This window comes from Musa acuminata, chromosome BXJ2-6, assembly GCF_036884655.1.
Source record: "Musa acuminata AAA Group cultivar baxijiao chromosome BXJ2-6, Cavendish_Baxijiao_AAA, whole genome shotgun sequence".
Taxonomy (NCBI): domain Eukaryota; kingdom Viridiplantae; phylum Streptophyta; class Magnoliopsida; order Zingiberales; family Musaceae; genus Musa; species Musa acuminata.
Genome location: NC_088343.1, coordinates 39,837,742 through 39,858,335, shown reverse-complemented (window position 1 = coordinate 39,858,335; position 20,594 = coordinate 39,837,742). Strand labels below are relative to the sequence as shown.

At 40.4% G+C, this 20,594-nt stretch overlaps 2 protein-coding genes across 3 annotated transcripts; one reads left to right on the top strand and one right to left on the bottom strand.

Moving 5' to 3' along the window:
* The first annotated feature begins 4,662 nt into the window (after positions 1 to 4,662).
* Positions 4,663 to 13,066, top strand: LOC135615569 (leucine-rich repeat receptor protein kinase HPCA1-like). The gene is made up of 19 exons (XM_065114240.1): positions 4,663 to 5,111; positions 6,895 to 7,015; positions 7,111 to 7,182; positions 7,388 to 7,462; positions 7,566 to 7,637; positions 7,958 to 8,119; positions 8,216 to 8,290; positions 8,441 to 8,512; positions 8,602 to 8,673; positions 8,751 to 8,819; positions 9,128 to 9,202; positions 9,576 to 9,644; positions 9,743 to 9,874; positions 9,991 to 10,472; positions 10,588 to 10,737; positions 10,849 to 10,985; positions 11,587 to 11,806; positions 12,163 to 12,398; positions 12,476 to 13,066. Exons 1-19 carry the CDS (start codon positions 5,003 to 5,005, stop codon positions 12,941 to 12,943), a joined length of 2,868 nt encoding a protein of 955 aa, XP_064970312.1. The 5' UTR covers positions 4,663 to 5,002; the 3' UTR covers positions 12,944 to 13,066.
* LOC135615570 (F-box/kelch-repeat protein At2g44130-like) lies at positions 11,993 to 14,633 on the bottom strand. 2 transcript variants are annotated; one of them, XM_065114242.1, is made up of 3 exons: positions 13,295 to 14,633; positions 12,456 to 13,020; positions 11,993 to 12,375 (listed from the first exon to the last, which is right to left on the bottom strand). In XM_065114242.1, exon 1 carries the CDS (start codon positions 14,471 to 14,473, stop codon positions 13,304 to 13,306), a length of 1,170 nt encoding a protein of 389 aa, XP_064970314.1. In that variant the 5' UTR covers positions 14,474 to 14,633; the 3' UTR covers positions 11,993 to 12,375; positions 12,456 to 13,020; positions 13,295 to 13,303. The 2 variants fall into 2 exon arrangements, with proteins under 2 accessions (XP_064970314.1, XP_064970313.1); XM_065114241.1 differs by having other exon boundaries at positions 12,456 to 12,566; positions 13,295 to 14,632.
* Between the last annotated feature and the right edge of the window lie 5,961 nt (positions 14,634 to 20,594).

The following is a 20,594-nucleotide window of genomic DNA, read 5'->3' as shown; positions in this document are numbered from 1 at the left end:
GTAGTCCTCAAAGCCTCATCCCAAAACCTTTTGGGTAGCTTGACCTGTGAAAGCATACATCTGATCTTTTCTATAATGGTGCGGTTCATCCTCTCTACAATTGTATTATGCTGAGGTGTACCAGGAACTGTCATCTCATGTTGGATCTTATGTGACCTACAATAATCATTAAATAATCCTATATACTCACCACCATTATCTGATCTTATGTATTTCAATTGTCTTTCTGTTTCCCTTTCAACCCTGGCATTGTTACGGTAAGTAACTTTTTTAGCCGTGATCTCGGAGTCAACGCGGCTGGTCCAGGGCTCCAAGTGGTCAGGATTAGACACAGCTCCCCTTGGGATCTGGTGGTGGCTGACGCAGGGGGTCTGGCTGGGAGGTCCGCGGCGACGATCAGGTTCAGCTTCGGTCGTCAACCTGCACAGAGGTCGGGTCAGTAGCTCGGCCCGACCCCTCCGACAATCAAGTAAGCGATGTGGAGTGGTGTTTTTGAGTGAGGTCTTCTCCCCCTTGGCTCGTTGGGGGCCAAGGGGTATTTATAGGCGGGTTTGATGTTACCTGATGTGCCATCCTGCCAGAGTTGGGCCGTACTTCTGATGCCGTCTGCCGTCGTCATGGGCGTTGCGTGGATGGTCGAGCTGCTGCAGGGTATGGGGAGCGTCAGTCGACGCCTCCCCATGCCTCGGCCGGTCATGAGGGATCGGCCGAGGAGGTCGTTTGGGCGTGGATGCCTGTCACGTCTGTGTTAAAGCTCGCTTCCTGGGGCAGTGTGCCGCACAGGGATGTCTGACGTGGGGGTGTATTACGTCCAATCTCGGGGTGTTATGTCAAATCAGTTTTTACCCCGATCAAGCATGAAACTCTTTGAAGACATTAATAATATGATATTTGGTCTTCAAAGTATATGCCCAAACTTTTCTGGAAAAATCATCTATAAAAGTGACAAAATAAAGTGCACCACTTATACCAAGAACATCAACAGATTCACCAGGAGTTCTTGTCCTCAAAGGACCATATACATCTGTATAAACACGGTTTAAGACATGCATTTTTCTAGACAAAGCAGGACTAGCAAATGAAACTCTATGTTGTTTACCAGCCAAACAATCAATACAAGGGTTCAGATGTATACATCTAAGGATTGGCAATACCTCTTTCTTGGAAAGAACTTGCAGCCTCTTCTCGCTCATATGACCCAATCGCCTATGCCACAACTCCATACTGAAGTCTTTTTCTGTAGCATTTAACTGCTCACCATAAGCTTTAGCTTGCAACCTGTACAAAGTATGACATTTCTTTCAATTAGGTATAACAAGAGAACCCTTACTGAGCTTCCATTGCCCTCTGTGAAATCTGCTATCATAGTCTTCATCATCTAGCCTTCCAACTGAAATTAAATTCAGTCTCAAGTCAACCACATGCCTCACATCCTTAAGCACCAACTTGCAGCCAAGATTGGTCTTTAAATAGATATCACTCATGCCTATGATGTCTGTTGTGCCATAGTTGCACATCTTGACAACACCAAAATTTCCAGACCTGTATGTAGCAAAAAAACTCCCCCCGTGGTGTAGCATGATAAGAAGCACCTATGTCAATCACTCACTCAAAATCCTGACACACATAAGAAAAAATATCATCAGAAGGAGACAAAATCAAATAATCACCACCCTGCACTGTAGTTGTGATATTATCTTTTGACTCTATAGACTCCACTTTTTTTCCCTTTTTCTTGATCTTCTTAGGTTGTTTACATTGGTTCTTATAATGTCCTTTCTTCCCACAGTTATAGCAAACAATATCTTTTCTTGATCTTGACTTACTCCTACTCATGCGTGAACTATTTCTAGACTTTGATCATCCTCTGTTATCTGAGATAAGTGCATGTGAATCATTCTGAGATGTTACTGAACTCTTTCTTCTCAACTTCTCATTCAACAAACTACTTGTTACTTGACTTATAGTGACAACACCATCTGGTGCAGAATTACTGAGGGAAACCACCAGTGTCTCCCAACTTTCTGGTAATGAATTGAGAAGTAACAATGCCTACAACTCATCATCAAGAGACATTTTCATAGAGGATAACTGGTTAGTAATACTTTATATTTCATTCAAATGTTCAACAATAGAAGCACCCTCTCTATATTTTAGGTTCACAAGTTTTCTAATAAAAAAGCTTTGTTACAAGCTGTTTTTCTTTCATAGAGACTTTCCAACTTTTTCTAAAGAGAATAGGTAGAAATTTCAGTAAAAACATGGTGAAAGACACTATCATCAAGCCACTGTCGAATAAACCCAATTGTTTTTCGATCTAACATTTTCCACTCATCATCTGTCATAGTTGTGGGTTTTGCATTATCCCCCTGCAAAGGTCCATACAAATCTTTGTAATATAAGACATTTTCCATTCTTGGTTTTCTTATCATCCAATTGTTTCAATTTAAACTAATCATGCGAGAAATATTACTGGCCTCTATGTTTAAATACAAAATTAAATCACCAAAACCCTTGCTCTGATACTAGTTGATGTGATATAAAGTGGAATAACTTTTGTATATTAACAAATACTAACAAGCCATGATATGCAGCGAAATTAAATGAAATCACAATCAAATAGAACACCAAGATATACGTGAAAAAGCCCTCCAATATGAAGAGTAAAAACCACGAGGCAAACTAGAGATAATCCACTATGAGAATAATGAATATACAAATCTCTTGTCCTAAACCCTAACAACAATCACAAGAGAATAACTGAGATACAAGGATCATATCACTGTCCACAATATCTAAAACCTCCCCAAGTAATCACAACAAGAGTCTACTGTATATTTGATCTAACCTGAGATGAAAACACTGCTATATGATTGAGAACAGTCTCTCTACGTTGTCCTTATCTTCTTCCCTTTCTTTCTCTTGTTTTTTTACCTTTTTCTTCTCCTCTTTTTTGCTACAAAGATCTCTTAGGTTGCTACCCTTTTCTGCCCAAAAAAACGCAGTCACCTTCTTCTCAAAATGCAGCCACCACACCCCCCTTATATTGATCTAGGGTTAGGTCAAAGGGGTGTGGGCTGTGGGCTGATAAAGCCCACCATGGGCTGTCAGCCCAACTCTGCCCTCCTTGTAGATTTCAACATTTATCCATGATCACATTTCTTCAACATGTCTTTACTATTACAAGCTAGAAGCAAATGGCTATATGGAATACTGCAAATCCATTAGGATTTGGGTTTCATCTTTTTTCTTTTTTTTCCGACCTTGATTTTCCCGGGTCTTCACCCATCAATTTCCATTGTTTTAGTACTATTTTATAGTATTTTTAACTTAATTATATATTGAAAGTAGGAGATGAGTGGAATTAATTTATAAGGAGAATTGCAATGAATATTGAACATGATGAGAAGTGTAAGAAAAAACAAGACAACCATGAGGCTAAACCGCTAAAGAATTTTTTTTTTACCTTAATTTTTCCTGATCTTCACCCATCAATTTCCATTGTTTGTTTTATTTTTATATATACAATTTGTAGGAGATTAGTGAAATTAATTTATAAGGACTTGATAAATTATCATAAATATTGGACATGACTAGGAGTCTGAACAAAAAAAATACTGTCATGAATGTGGAAAAAGACCTGCTGTGAAGATATCATCACTAGGTTTGATCTTAAGTGATTTTAGTCTATTTCTAATCAGAGTATTATTATTAATTTCAACTTAACTTTTATCAAGTTAATGACTACTCATTAAATTATAACACTATTAACTTTTTATAAAATTAATGTATCATTAAAAAAAGAAAAAGTTGAAATCAGATGATAGGATTGGCAAATGTCTATTTGAGACTGCTGAGGAAGAGAAATCTGCTTACTGGCCCTCTTTCCTTGTCTTAAATGAGTGAGGTAGGGATATACTGCTATTGATGTTGATGTTTCTTGGATTGTTGAAGAAATGATGTGATTGCAAATAGGACAGGGAATATCCTGAAAAGTCAAGGTTCTGTTGCCACAGATTGGTGAAGGGCAGTTGTTTCTTCTGGTGAGGTGATTGAGAAGGAGAAAATCATTAAATAGTTTCAACATCATTCTGTTAGTGGTCAATTTCTAGTTGATAAAGATTAGCTTTAAGATAAGATCCACCAGGTTTCTTCACTAGTCAAGCTCAAAGTGAACATTCTCCCTTAACCAGATAAATGCCCATGGAGTTATCTAAAAATAATGGATTTGAACCAGTCAGTGAGTCACCATCATTCTTGACAAAGAAAGAGCTCCATGTGTACCAAAATTAAGAATCCCATAACTTGAAGCCATGCTACATGTTCCAGCTGAATCAATGCAGTGGTAGTCATGCTGAGTCTCCACAGGAAGCCATCCAAGCAACAAGTTATTTTATGTTTAGCTTGGCACAAGTTTGAGAGCTTAGAATTGGTTCTTTGGAGTCTGTAATGGAAGAGGTGCATCAATGATACTGATTCTTTGGATAGAATCAGTCAATGAGTCACCATCATTCTTGACAAAGAAAGATATCCATCTGTACCAAATTAAGAATCCCATAACTTGAAGCCATATTAAATGTTCCAGCTGAATCAGTGCAGTGGTAGTCATGCTGAGCCTCCACAGGAAGCCATCCAAACAACAAGTTATTCTGTGTTTAGCTTGGCAACATGTCTTCCACACAAGTTTGAGAGCTTGGAATTGGTTCTTTGCCATCTGTACCAAATTAAGAATCCCATAACTTGAAGCCATATTAAATGTTCCAGCTGAATCAGTGCAGTGGTAGTCATGCTGAGCCTCCACAGGAAGCCATCCAAACAACAAGTTATTCTGTGTTTAGCTTGGCAACATGTCTTCCACACAAGTTTGAGAGCTTGGAATTGGTTCTTTGGAGTCTAGAGGGGAGTCCATGATATTAATCTCCATGGCGGTGGTTTAAGGAGGGTTTTAAGGCCTTCTTCTTCTTCTTCTTCTTCTTATAGGCATTCAGAGTTCAGTTGAACCATGGAGTGTGGTTCTTGTCTTCATGGTGTGGGACTGGGCTGTCTAGTTTGCTTACTGATCCTTGCCCTTGGGACTTTATTCACTTCAGCAGATACACTTCCTAATGAAGGTGAGGGCTCATATTGTTTTCCTTAATGATTCTGACCATAGCTAGTGTTCGCATCTCTTTACGCCATGGTTGGGGAGTTAGCACGGCTAGGGTCGATTCCAGATGCGCAAGGTTGCCCGGTCTAGCGCTCGGGTCTCAGAAGCTGGCGTCGGCCATCTCGTGTCCGGTGCAGCCCTTTGTCTCAGAGTCCTCGATGCGCAGGGTCTCCCGCGTTGACGCTCAAGCGTCGGGTCGGGTTTGAGCCTCGTCTCCCGAGAGTGACCTTCTTTCTCGGCGGGTGGCTTACTTCTGATGGAAATGATAGAAAGATTTTCTCATATAGTTGGAGAAATCTTCCTCATTTAGTTGGAGAAATCTTATCTTTTATTATGCCCCCGCAAGATAATGCTCCTGATGAGGATACCAATCTTGGATTGATGCAAAGAATGGTTTACAAGCGAGAGACTTCGTGAGTAGGGCAAGAACAGATTATTGCTGCTGTTCGATTGCTGTTACTGTGAGGGCATAAACGTTCCCTTCGTTCTCCTTGAGTCCGCCCTTCGTTTTACAAGCAAGAGACTTCGTGAGTAGGGCAAGAACAAATCGTTGTTACTATTGCGATTGCTGTTACTGTGAGGGCATAGGCATTCCCTTCGTTCTCCTTAAGTCCGCCCTTCGTTCTCCTTAAGTCCACCGAGATTAGCCATGGAGCCTCAGAATATGGTTGCAGCGACATTGGTCACTGGCCAAAGACAAAGGCGAAGCTTCGCTTTTCTCAGCGATGTTGGTCGCTGGCTAAAGACAAGAGCAAAGCTTCGCTTTTCTCACTACTCTGATACCATGACAAAAATAATAGAAGATAAGAACAATTATTGAAGAAACTTTATTAAAAAAGTAAAGAAGCTTTATTGAAGAAATGAAAATGTTTCAATACATTAATATGTTCCCTCTCTCTCCTATTTATATAGAAGGAAGGATTTCCCTCAACAGAATAGAGGATTTTCCTCAACAGAATAAAAAATTTGGAAATCTTATTTCTATCAACTTCTCCGCTGCAGGGCTGCAGGACATCGCTGCTCGCGTCGTACCCGAGCGGCGATGTCCCTACCTTCGCGGAGCGGAGTTGTACTCGAGCGATGCTGTTACTCTTTGCAGGACGGTGTCGTACCCGAGCGACACCGTCCTAATTCTGATTTTGTGGGGTGGTGTCGTACCCGAGGGGTGCCACTGTCACACTCGAGCGGCGTCGTTCTACTCTTTATGGGGTGGCGTCAGACCCGAGAGGCGTCGTCCCAACTTTTGCGAGGCGGCGTTGTATTGACGTGGTCCGCCACATCGACTTCAAAACTTTTTGTTGGCGCTGATGTGGCTGTGGACGGTTGCCTGGAGGCGTGCTATCAAATTGTGCCCTATCAGCTAGAAATTTTGCGACTTAAAACTTTAGCCAACATGCACATAGGAGTGTAGATCTGATCATTTTTGTTATGGGAAATCCAAAAGCCTGTCTCCCCATTTAATGTTCATCCTGTTTCTGTATCAAGTTAAACTGTAGTGAGATTTCTTCAGAGAAGCACAATCTGGAAGGGACAGAAGACCGTCAATCCAATCATATTACTTTCATTCAAAACCAGCAAATAGAAATATGGAAACTTGGATGAAATTTGTTCCTTTTGTCATCATATATATCATTTTCTGGATACTGGTTGCAGTACCAAAAATTATCATGAACCCTTATTGAGTTCTGTTTACTTACAGATGGTAACAAGAATAACCAGTCTAATGAATCTTTGTATATTTTGCATAGCTTCTGCTCTGGTTGGTGTGGCTAGTAATTGGCAGAACATTCCATGTACCTGGGCTGGTGAGGATCCTTGCAGCAGCCACTGGGATGGAGTCAAATGTTCAAATTCTCATATAATTTCAATGTCAGTTCCAAGGATATGTTTCTTCAAGTATTTCAAGATTATTGCAACATAAATTATTTAACTTGCAAACTTCAATTGGCATTCTTGTGCATCAGAACCTTATCAAACTTGGGCATAAGCGGGATTCTGTCTGAAGAAATTGAGGGTCTGCCAGAGTTGGTTCATTTGTAAGTTTCTCAATGATTCTATTTTTATCAACCAAAATGTCTATTAACTGGGCTTACATGTTGCTCTTTTCGTTAGTTAAGTTACAATCTTTGGATTGAGGTTGTGATGCACCAAGTGTACCATTAATGTTTCTGCATTGTTCAATTAAGCTTCCTATTTCTTGTGATCATTCTCATGTGTTCTGATTAGGCTTTTTACCCACAGGGAACTGTCGTATAATGCAGATTTGAATGGACCAATCCCCCATTCCATTGGGAATTTGGTGAAATTGCAAAATTTGTAAGTTATGGTTTCCAAGTTCATTATCGAGTAGTTGCAGGATGTTCACTAAGTGCGACAGCAGAAGAGAACTGAAACTTTCTTGTTCACTTTTTCTCTCCAGAATCCTTGTTGGTTGCGGATTTAGTGGCAGCATTCCAGCAGAACTAGGAAGGCTATCGAGTCTATTGGTTTTGTAAGATCTGCATCTCCCTTAAAGTTCAATGTCTTGCATGATTAAACCTGGAAAGGCCACATTATGTCACAATCTTATACACATTCATAAATACGACGACTTTTCATTTCCTGCAGAACTTGTCATAACTATATGATTCTTAGATTGAAATCTGACTCTGAAAGATGTATGATTAACTTTCACCTTTTTCATTGAAGTTTGGTCTTCAAGATCTATTAACATTTGGAAACAGTTCAACATCTATAGTACTGTTGTGTGCCAATTAATAGTTCTTTCTCATTGTTATTACACTAGTAAGTGATTGCTCTCTATCTATACAGATCTCTGAACTCCAACCATTTACATGGACCAATTCCCGGAGCTCTTGGTAATTTGTCATCAGTGCACTGGCTGGATATTACTGATAATATGATTTCCGGATCGATCCCTGTCTCTGATGGCACAAATCTTGGTTTGGATATGTTAACTAACTGCCAGCACTTGTGGGTGACTCTGTTCCTTTACCACTTGAGATTTAGATAATTTATTTCATGAGCCTGTTTTGTTATCTAAATGATCAATTTGTTTCCAAGTTTCAGCCATTTTGGCAAGAACAACCTCTCTGGGCCAATTCCACCGAGTCTCTTCCATTCAGAAATGAAACTGCTACATGTGTAAGATACTGAATCCCTTATCAAACTCTGTCAACTATGGTCTGAGGTTTTGGTGATACATTGATTACAAATTGCTATGTAGGGAGAACTTCAGAAGAAGATAAATCTGAATTACTTGTTTTTGATATACTAAGGTTATTCTTTGCTCAGGATTTTAGATAACAATCGTTTATCAGGAAGCATCCCAACAACAATCGGATTGATTAGAACTCTGGAAGCTGTGTAAGCAAAGCTGAAGATATGCTGTAATTGACACTGAATGCTGCATCCCTGCTGGTGCTTTTTGTGATGTTAGTTCTTGTTTGATTCAGGCGGCTTGACGGGAATGAACTCAGTGGAAATGTGCCTCTAAACCTCAACAACCTTACAAGATTGGTAGACCTGTGAGTGTAGTTGAATTAATCAAGAAGCTATTTCAACTTCAATTACTCTCAAGAACATGATCACTTCTTGGTTGCAGGCGCCTGTCAAATAACCAACTTACTGGTCCCTTGCCAAATCTAACTGGAATAGATGGACTAACATATTTGTAAGCATTTAAAGAAAAAGTATTTCTATATGGTTAACAATTTTTTATAGATTTATTGCCGATGTAAATAATGGTTAGCTTCATTTAAGCCATACGGCACTTGGCCAGCTGTGGATTCAAGTTCAACAAGCAAACATTTGGACCGGAATATTATTTTCATGTCGTGGCATAAATTTTTTTTGCTTTATTTAAATTCTTTTCAAATAGTTTATCTAATATTTGACTGGTTTCTAGTGTCACTTCCTGATCAAACCTTTGGCTGTTTCATAATTAATGACTGTTGACTAACCAGATTGATTCTTGTGCAGGGACATGAGTAACAACAGTTTTGATGAATCAGAAGTTCCATCCTGGTTTTCAACCTCTCAATCATTGACAACAATGTAGCTCTCCCTCTCTCTTTCTCTTCCTCTCTCCCTCCCTCCCTTTTAACATTTTGTGTCTATCATGTGTGTATGTGTTTCTCTTTAACCATCCAAACTCAAAAAAGCATGGAAGCTCTCCATTAGATAAATCAGAGGTCATCCAAATTATGGAAAGGCAGGGAGATCATATTGTCAGATAAAATTCAAGTGAAGTTTTCATAAGTTGGAATTGGAGATTGCAACCAATGCTGTAGCATATAAGTCAAGCCAACACATGCACAAAACAAGTCCATTGGAGATCACAGACCATTAATTTAATCCATTTGTCTTTCAAATTCAAGAATCCTTTATCAAGCAAGCTGGGGTCTGAATCTTGGTATCCTTGTCACAGAATCCTGGAGTACTTGTCTATTTCAGGGCAGATACCGACATCTCTGTTTGTCTCACAATTGCAGACTGCGTGAGTGTATTTTTATAAGCAACATTTTTGTGATTAAATGTCAGAAAATATGTGGCTGCACAAAATTATCGAGCTGATGCTTCCGATGGTTGATGCAGGAGGCTTAGAAACAATCGCTTTAATGGCACTCTGGACCTCAGCGGCCAAATCAGCAGCCGGCTTTCACTTGTTGATTTGCAGCATAATAATATTCAGAAGATAAACACTGGAAATTACTTGCAAGAGCTAATGTTGGATCCTGCCATTATCTTTTCTTGTCTTCATTTTGCTGGTCTTGTTTAACATGAGCTAGGGTCATAGTTCTTCATCTAATTATTGCTCTTACACTATGACTCCATACCTGCAGACTTGTCGATAATCCATATTGTGAGGAAGGAGAATCAGGAAGCAAGTATTGCACAATTCCACAGCAATCCAGTGATACCATGTACTCCACCTCAACACCCAACTGCAGAAACAGTTTATGTCCTCTAGATCAAGATATGGACTCCCATTGCTGTTGTTCATGTCCATATAGGGGAACTATATATTTTCTGCTCCAAAATTTCTCTGACATTAATAATTCATCACACTACTTTTCTTTGGGAACTTCTTTATACAATGGATGTCTGGAATATCAAGTTCCTGTCAGCTCAGTTTCTGTCCTAAATCCTTACATGAACAATGACCGCTATCTTCAGATTGATTTGAAGTTCTTTCCAGATAGAAAAGTTTATTTTGATGAATCTGAGGTTTTCCTTATCTCATCTTTGTTCAACAATCGGAACTTTACTGTTCCACCTGAATTCGGACCCTATTATTTCGGAGGCCAACAATATATATTTCAAGGTAACTGCAGATATAACAGAAGCTGATTTCCTCCCAATTGTTACATCCAACAAATTTAGGACTTGCATAAGTAGTTTCTAAAGAAAAAAATCTATGTTCCTACTATCCTCTTCAGGAACAGTACCAGGTTCAAAATCAAAAAGGGGTCCCCCTGTAATTGGTGCAACAGTTGGTGTAATTGTTCTTTTATCAGCAATAATATGTTTGCTCATTCTTCACAAGAAGAGAAAGGCTAAGGAGGCTGCTTCACGATTTCAATTTTCTGGTAAGATCATTCCTCAGATGGACCATGGCATGCATTTTGAGCAAACTTTACATGAATTATGTTTTATGCAAATCAACACTAGCAGTATGTAAACTACTGAGCCTTTGACAGGATTGTGGAATCTCAGCACAAGTAGCAGTAGCATTCCACAGCTGACAGGGCCAAGAATTTTCTCACTTGAAGAGATAAGGAAATGCACCAAGAACTTCTCAGAAGAGAACTGTATCGGAAGTGGTGCTTATGGAAAGGTCTCTCCACTCCCTTTTTCCATCTCTCGCTCTCATATTTTGGAAGTAAACATGCAGATTGATATCATTAAATCTATAAAGCAATGAATCATATTTCATTTACTGACTGAAGATCCTAGACGCAATGACATTGATAAAAAAAAATTAGATTGTATGAGAGTCGAAGGTCCTACATAAAAATTATCTAATTCTTGATTAATTTAAACTACATATGTCAGATTCGAACGAATTTATCACTCATGTGAGTGTTAAATCTAAGCTGAAAACACTAACATAATCAGAAAATGCCTATCATTCTTTTTTATCTGAGATATGATGGATTTAGTACTTCATTACAAGGTAGGAAACCTAAAGATCAATCCTTTTACTGCTGCATCAGTGGGAATGAAGATATGGTATAAACATGCATGTTAGACTCCTAAGCCAAAATGGTGCTGCATGAGGTGATTCTTGAAGTCTTTATCTGTTAGAGACATTTTAGTGAAGCAACTGCTGATCACCTAGATTTTGCTTTCTGAAAGTTGCATTATAATTTTCCTACACAACATTTTAGATCAAGAAATCAACTTCAGCTTCAGATTACTGGTGGTTACTTCTGTAGGTATACCGAGGAGTATTTGCTGATGGACAAGTTGTTGCTGTCAAAAGAGCTCAGCAGGGATCAGCACAAGGTAATCAGGAGTTCAAAACAGAGATTGAGATGCTGAGTAGGGTGCACCACAAAAACTTGGTCAGTCTTGTTGGTTTGTGCATCGACCACAATGAGAAAATAGTGGTGTATGAGTATGTTCCAAATGGCACTCTCAGGGAAAGCCTATCAGGTACTTGCAATCTCTTTACAGCATACTTCTTGTCAGTTGAGCTCCATGCATCACCTAGATTCTTATCTGTTCTGCAGTCCTTGTTTCAGTCATTCTTTTCTCCAAGCAATATCTCTTCCTTGAATTGGGCATGTCTAAGTGTTCATCACGCACAAGAAATGTTGCCATAGAAAGGGTCAGATAGAATGAGTTCAGTAGATGAGATCACAATCTTTCTCGACCAAAAAAAGTCTTATACAGATAATCATGAAACCTAGTTGGCTCATCTTTGAACTTTGTTTCATATGGTAAGTTTTACTAATAATTTCCTAGTTTTTCTTCACAGAGAGAATTGATTCCTCTTTTGTGGTGTGCAGGTAAGTCTGGAATACGTATGGATTGGAAGAGGAGGCTTCGAGTTGCCCATTGTGCAGCCAGCGGTCTTGCCTATCTGCACGAGCTCGCAAACCCCCCCATCATTCACAGAGACATCAAGTCCAACAACATCCTTCTTGATCATCGTCTCAACGCAAAAGTCTCCGACTTTGGTCTCTCCAGAACATTGTTTGATGACGCTAAACGCCACATTACTACGCAAGTCAAAGGCACAGTGGTGAGTACACACATCGCAGAGGAAAAGTTCTGCAAGTTGCATCCGATGAACACCGACCTGCATCCTCCTCATCGCAGGGCTACTTGGATCCCGAGTACTACATGACGCAGCAGTTGACGGAGAAGAGCGACGTCTACAGCTTCGGCGTTCTACTGCTGGAGCTGGTGACTGCAAGAAAGCCAATAGAAGAAGGACAATACGTCGTGAGACAGGTGAAGGATGCTATAGACAAGCAGAAGAATCTGTTGAATCTTGATGAGCTTCTCGATCCGACGATTGCTACTGTCAGTGCCTTACGTGGGTTGGAAAACTTCATCGACTTGGCAATGAAGTGCGTGGAGGATGAAAGCCGAGACCGGCCTTCGATGAGCGAGGTGGTGAAGGAAATCGAGAACATCATGCAGGTGGCGGACGTAAACTCCACTGCGGAGTATGGATCGACTTCTCCACCCTTTGCAGGTAAGAGTGGGGGAGGACTTGCAGGGACTGGTGAAGATTTCGAGTACAGCAGCGATCCATTTTCTCCAAGAACAGAGTCCAAGTGAGAGTATCGATTTCCATGATCTATAGTGCTGATGTTTGAGATGTAGAATTGGAGAGACAAGAGTTTGATGTTGTTGACCTGTAAGATATTAAGTACTGATTGAGAAGATAGTGTGTTATGTGCATTCATTCTTCTTTAGTCTCGTTGAAGGCGAGGAAATCATAGGAAAAGCACGCCATGAACAGCTGACATATCCCTTTGTTTAAAGAGGGTATATAACATTATGCACGGGACTCGAAAGAGCATACATGATATATGCAACAGGTAGCCTCTCATAACCCACAAAAACCCGGTTCGATTATTATAGTTATATGTGGAACAGTGTACTGAGTCGAGGGAAGGGGGACCAAACCGGTTTAATTTAGATCCGGACCGCTGCGGCTGAGAAGACGAAGCCCGTGAAGCCAACCGGCGTCACCACGCGCGTCCACCGCTGCGGCCCCACCTCCAGAGTCCAACCGCGGTGGCCCCCACCGCCAACCTCGGCCTCGGCCACCGCCTCTGCCTGCGCCGCCACCACGAACACCCTCTCTCCGGCACAGCTCACGGCCGCCGCCGCGCACGGCCTCATCCCTCCCGGCAGCGGGGCCACCTCCCTCCACCCCTTCCCGCTCCCCTCGTACTCCCTCACGCCACCGACTCCACCGCCGCCCTCCAGGCTCCACATCCTGCCCCCAGACACCCACACGCAGGTCGCGCCGCCCGCCTCCCCCAGCCCCTCCTCCCTCGTCCATGTCCCCGCTTCCGCGTCGTACCACTCCGCCGCCCCCACGAATCGGCCCTGCCCCTCCGTTCCATACCCGCTCACCGCCCAGAACCGCCCCCCCGCCGCCACCCCCCGGCACTCGTCCCGCTCCTCCCCCATCTCCGGCAGCGCTGACCACGCGTCCGCCGCCGGATCGTACGACTCCGCCGACCGCAGTGCGTTCTTCTGCCCGTCGTGGCCCCCCGCTACGTACACCCGCCCCTCCACCGCCGCGCACGCGAAGAAGCTCCTCGCCGCCTTCATCGCCGCCCCACGACGCCACCCGCCCGTCGCCAGGTCCAGCACCCGGACCTCCGCCGTCGGTTCCAAGCTCGCTCGGTCCCAGCCCCCCAGCAGGACCACCTCCCTCCCCACCGCCGCGACCTGCGCGAAGAGCGGCACCTGTTCTGGCGTCACCACGCGGTGCCACGACCCGAGCGTCGCATTGTAGGCGCTAAGCCCATACACCGGCGGCCGGCAAGCGGCGGCCCCACCCTTCCCCTCCTCCTCCCCCTCGTCAGAACCGCTGCCCTTGTCGACGGGGACGACGGCCTGGACGAGGAAGATCAGGTCCTCCGCCACTCCGATGCGTTCCCTGTGGCGGTGGAAGGAGGGGGCGGTGACCAGATCGCGCCAGCGGGGGCAGACGAGTCGGAGACCCGGGTGGAATCGGAGCGGGACTCGGGCGAGGCAATCCAATGCTATGTCATCCGGCAAACCCGGTATCAAATCCTTGTAACACTCCTCTCCCTCCATCCCTCTTCCTCTCTTCTCTCTTCCTCTCATCCTACAGCTTGTCTCTCGCTATGCACTCTCTCTCTACTCATTTATGGAGCTTTTCTTCTCATCCTCTCATTCGTGAATACTGTTGCCACTGCATGGTAAACTTGTGATGCAAGGATGGGGTTGGATGGGGGTTTAAATAGAGAGGGAGCAAGTGTGTTTGATGATTTCATTTCTTGTGGATCTGTATATTTGTGGTTCTTGGGGCATCATGGTAGGGACCCATAATTCTAGAGATGCTACCATTACCAGTTGCAAAAATTCCATAATTCATAGGAATAATATTTATTTTTGGTATTTAAAGATCTTGGGGCGAGTAAGATGAGGGACAATCAATTAATGATAGGATAGGCATCATCATCCATGGAATTTTTTTTAATTGTGACTTTGTATGACTCAATGGTTTGGGGCCATGTGTGAGGTGTGCGGGACAATCAGTGCTAGGTCTTTTGGGTACTGGAAAGAACAAATCACATGTGATTTGGATGGATATGTAGAGAGAGATGGAGAGGACAATGGATTGGCAATTTTAGCTTGGAAGGAACTGCCAGAGAATTCCAGAAGCAATTACGGAGTGGTGACTCTGTTCATTATAATCCTGAGGTGGAAGGAAAACTTGAAGTTCTATTGCTTCTTTTGTTTTCAAGCTATAGAATTTGGTTCTTGGGAGACTCTTTGAGTCATTGAAATGGTGAGGCTTGATGGGTATGGAGACATGAGATGAGATCTTCATCTTCTGTGCCATATGGAGCTGTTTGTCTTGGGGTCAATTGGTGGAGTTTGGCTGAGTGATGCCACTTATTTTGCTTGTTGTTTTGTTGCACTGCATGATAGAACAGTAAGAACAGGTTTTAGAGGTTGTCAATTTTAGGAAGAAAAGGATATTCATCTGGAAGCATTGCCTCTTTTTGACAGAAGAGTGATAGTGACTCCATCTTGGAGCAGTTCTGGAACATCAATGCAACTGCACTTCATTTGAAAAATGTAATCAAAATGGCAGGTTTGATGATGATCTTGAGTTGAGAAACATAATAAAAGGTCAAATAAGTCCAACTTCACAGTTCACAGACTCAAAATCCACCATTTCGGTTATGATGTTTCTTTTCTTGTAATTAACTCTCTGACCACTGGTTATTTTCTGAATGAAAATTTAGTTATTTTACTCATACCAAATGCAGATAGTGATCGATACTCGAGCATCATTAAAAACATGCTAATTGTCATCCATGGTTGAATACACTTGTGCATATCCTGTGAGATGTGGTTTTAGATTCTTGATTTTCGTGGTTTACATGTTGTCATCAGAAATCTTAGATTGAAATGTTTAATGAATCCTACTTTTTCCATGTGTTCATTTAAGCTCAGATCAGATTAGGACTATAACGAACAATGTTGTCGAGGAAGGAGATGAAAATAATTGGGCTTAAATTCAGTTAGCTCCTTCAAAAATTCTATCTTGCTACACTTAATATCCTGAATAGTTGAATGTGCGTATCGGTAGATGGTTTTAGCAAATTTTCTGCTTTGCACTTCATTGCGCATATGTAGCATTTAACTGCTATTGTCTATTAAAAGATGCCAAGGAATTTTCAGTGTTGTCCTTATAATATTCACCTCATTGGTCTAATCACCAGTAATTTAGCTCTAAAACCTCTGCTGGCTTAAAATTCCAGTATTTGATCTAACTTCCATTTTGAGCTGTGCTGATAAAACTGGTTTTGCTAGTGCTATATGGATATGTTAGCTAACATGGAATTATATGCTTAGTTTGCAGTGTTTGATACTTCTGGGCAACCAGTTCTCATCAAGAGATGGTTTCCATGTCAACAAAGATAAAAATAATGTTGTCAGATAGGTGTGCCAGTTCTTGATTTTTTCTTTGGCATAGAGTTCCTTCTGCCAAAACAAATGCAAACAATCAGATATGCAACAAGTTCTGAAAGTATCAAGTTTTTACCACCATGCTCGAGAAGAGCTTTCAAGAAATTGGATAAAAGACTTCAAACTTTTGTTCTGCTACATGTCAAACTTTGCACAATATGCAAGTGTTTGATACCCATGCAGAAGCTCTTAAGGACAAGACTGGGACTTGTACAAGACTTCATCAATCCTTATCCTTTCAGATAAGGAAAGTGCTCAAATATGGTCCCCAGTCCCAAATAATTTCCAAAGATCTTTGTATTTTTCTCACAACTTTAGATCACATCTCACTGTTAGTGTGCTGGCTGCCACAGCCAGTCTTTGACTATAATTATGAAGCAAGATGAAAATGGCTGACAGTGGGTCTGGATAAGTCAAGTCTGTCTGCAACAGATTAGTGTTCTGATTCATGTCAAACAGCATTTGTTGCAGGAAGATCTCAACTCAGTACCCTCATATCTGATGAAAAATTACCTTGGAATCACACCAATGAAGAGCCACCCTCTTCATGCAATGCAGAATATAAAAGAGACATAATCAAAGCACAATATGGTCTTTGTCATCTTCTTGGTAAATCAGTGATCAAATTCTGGATTTTAGAAACACAACCACTCTGACAGCCACAAGTTGTAAGATATCATAGTCCTTATAATGTATGTGCTTGTTTCAATTCTTCTAGAAGCTTTTGGTAGTGGTGCTAGGGGCCAGATCATCCAAGTAGGAGGCTCATTCATTATAGGTGATAGTTACCCTGACACAGCAATACTAACTTTGCTGGAAAAAGACATCCTTTCTCTTCTCTTCCTCAGCTTTTGAGATACTACTGAATTTAGTGTCCCACCTTCCACTGGAAGGTAGCAAATGAGTGAGAGGAAGAGGACACCAGGAGAGGTTCCTACATGACATCAATTTTCAGAAGATTTTCTTGGGAAAGTGGACAAAGAGTCTGACAGCAGACCACATGAATTCACTTGCCCACTTATTGTTCTGGAAGGCTTGATGGATGAAATGCTTTTAATTGTGAACTGTGGTGCAACTTTGCTGAACTAATTTGTTCTCCTTAGCAAGTTGGTAAAGTTCATCAGTAACTTAGGCAAAAGAATTTAGAACTAATTCAAGAAACTTAATGAATTTGTTGATGGTTCTGATAATGCCTCTCCAGGCATAGATTGATACTTCCATAGTTCCATGTCCATAATTTGCTCTCCTTCAGCAATTTGGTAAAGTTCATCAGTAACTTAGGCAAAAGAAGAATTCAGTAACTTAGCAAGTTGGTAAAGTTCTGAACTAATTTGCTCTCCTTTAGCAATATGGTAGAGTTCATCAGTAACTTAGGCAAAAGAAGAATTCAGAACTAATTCAAGAAACTAAATGAATTTTGTTGATGGTTCCAGCAATAGGCTGATACTTCCATGTCCATAATGCAGTCTCAAATATTTGCCAAAATAAGGACTTGCTTATTATTTCTGCTTGATCTGTTACATTTGATTGTTCATATATAGACACCAAGACTTTTATGTGGCTTCTGCAGTGTTATATGGTCAACCACAAAATGACTTTCTATTTGTGTGATATCTTATACTTTCTCTTCCTTTTCACTGGATGAAAGTCTCGTTTTGATTTAGCAAATTTCTGAGTTACGACTTGTTATTACTTTGAAGGAATAAGCATCTGGAAATTGAAAAAGAAAAAAGAAACAAAGAAAATGCGAGCAAAATTGACAGATAAATCATTCGGGTTCTATGTTTGGATCTATCATAGCCATGTAGAATAGAAAATAAGGTAAAAAAGAAAAAACAAATTCTATGGGGCAGCACTGATAAAGCAAAAAGCTTAGCTAATGATATATTGTTCTGTAGGTAACAAAGCAAACACTGATTGATTAAGGGGTCTCAATCAAAGAGATAACAAACATCTTACATAGAGCAAAATCTGGAACCACAGAAAAGCAAAAGGCTTGGCTAATGATATATTGTTCAGTAGCTCCATGATTCTTCTTTTTGCATATTAATGTATATCAGCTTTCTTTCAGTATGTTCATTCATCATCAAGTGACTGATAGAGTCTTGATGATTTGGGTAACAGGAGCACATATCTCCCAACTTGTAATTTTGAATGCAAGCAAATAAATTAATCTATTGGTTGATGGACAACTAAGTAAATTGCATGCAGTCAAATATAGATCTTGTAAGTAACATCCATTTACCTTATCTGAAAAGGCACAATTGTCTGGGCATCGTAAGATTCTTCTGTTTCAGTTCAATGAGCTCTAAAGGAGAATCAGATCATCTTTTTATAACTTTTTCAGAATGATCTTCTATCTTTGCCAAATCTAGCACTTGTCTTAAAGTCTCTTCTACTTTGCTTAGGTTCTGTAAACTCTCTCATTTGACAAACTCTTTTTCTGTGATTCAGAAGAACACAGAAGCTCTGCCAGATTGAAGCCCCAAGTTACAAGCTTCTAGGCTCAAGGTCAGGAAAAACCATTTGGATCATGGAGGACTGATCCAAGCAAAGCAGATCTTTTGTGCTTACAGCAAAAATTATTCTGAGTTGAGTGCTGCTGTCTTGCTGCTGCTGAGCATCCTCAACAGGACCCTCACTATAAATCAAAACACTAGAGCAGTCTCAGCTCCTTTTTTTTTTTTTTGCCAGTCAAAGATTTATCATATTATCGATCAACTGAGAAGAAATCAATGACAAGGGCTTGACTCAAACATCAACCTGTCCAGTCTCATCTGCATCAGCAAATTAATTATGCAGTAGAATCATAAAAGAATGCTGGTCTTATCCTCCATATAAGATACTGTTGGGAAATTATTTGATGTGTTCACAACATCCTGCTAAGGATGGAAGTGAAGCAAGAGCTCTCTCTCTCTCTCTCTCTCTCTCTACACATTCTTTCAACAGCAAAAAAGAAGCAGATGTGTGGACCAGCTGCTTCAATCATTGACACCAAGTCAAAAAACATAGCTTGATAGAAACTTTCAGTTATGCATTATTGAGAAGCTATCAGACATACCTATGAGACATGCTGCAATTGTTAGTCCTAAATAATTTTATCCATTTGAGGATACAATGAGGTGCCACTCTTTTTTTTTTTCTTAGTAACAAATTTGTCCTTTTTTTCCTTTTTAGTAAAAGAATCTTTATACACTGCTAGAATCTTTAATCCAAAAAGAAAACTATGCATTAAAGACTGAGACAACATACAACCATATCCTCTCATATCAAATAAGAGCAAAACTATCCTTCCAAAAACTGTCCACACTATTCACCCATGCATAATTGAACCTTTGCCTCTACAAAACAATAAAGATACCTCAAAATAACAAAAAAAATATGTTAGATATCATCTGAAATTTACACCAAAGCTACAACATACCTCTCCACCTGCTGAATATTTTTGTAGTGCTTTCTTTTTCCAAAATAAGAAGTGTTAATTGACAATGAAAACACTCTCAGCATAGGAGAAAATCAACTCATAAAGCTCAAAATGAAAATTTTCATTCCACAAAAAGATGAACTTGGTTTCTGTGTTGACAGAACGATTGATTTCTGTGATTAAAGATGATACATGAAAAATATCTTTGATGATATATATAGCAATAGTGGTGATAGACTGTAGGATGGTTGACAGCAGTCCATTCTCTTTGAGTCTGATTCAACATAGAACATGAGTGTATCCATGTGATCATTTAGCCTTTAACCCCTCTAAAATAGCTCGAGCTTCACAAGCTTCCCCATCAGCTCCACAAAAATATAATTTTCATCAAAATCACATGACAAATAACCCACAACACTATGAAATTATCTTGACTCTAAGATCCATCATTATTATGTTTGATCCAACAATCCTTAGGTTTTTTTTTCACTTAAAATGGACTTGGGTCCCCTTAGGGTTCACTTTCACTCAAAAGCCTAGGTTTTTGTTTATATCTCTCCTTACACAAATGTAAATATAGCAAGTTTAGGATACAAGTCCCTCCAGATATTTACATATTTCTTCTTGAAATATAAATCCTAAATACTAGATTAACCACCACCAATCATATTCAACAGTAGCTAATTTAATTAAAAATAAAAATTTAATATTCTTGTAATCATTCATGCAGTTTTAAAGGGACAATCAGCTACAATCAACTCCACAAGAGGATATATGTTAATTTAATTATATATATATATATATATATATATATATATA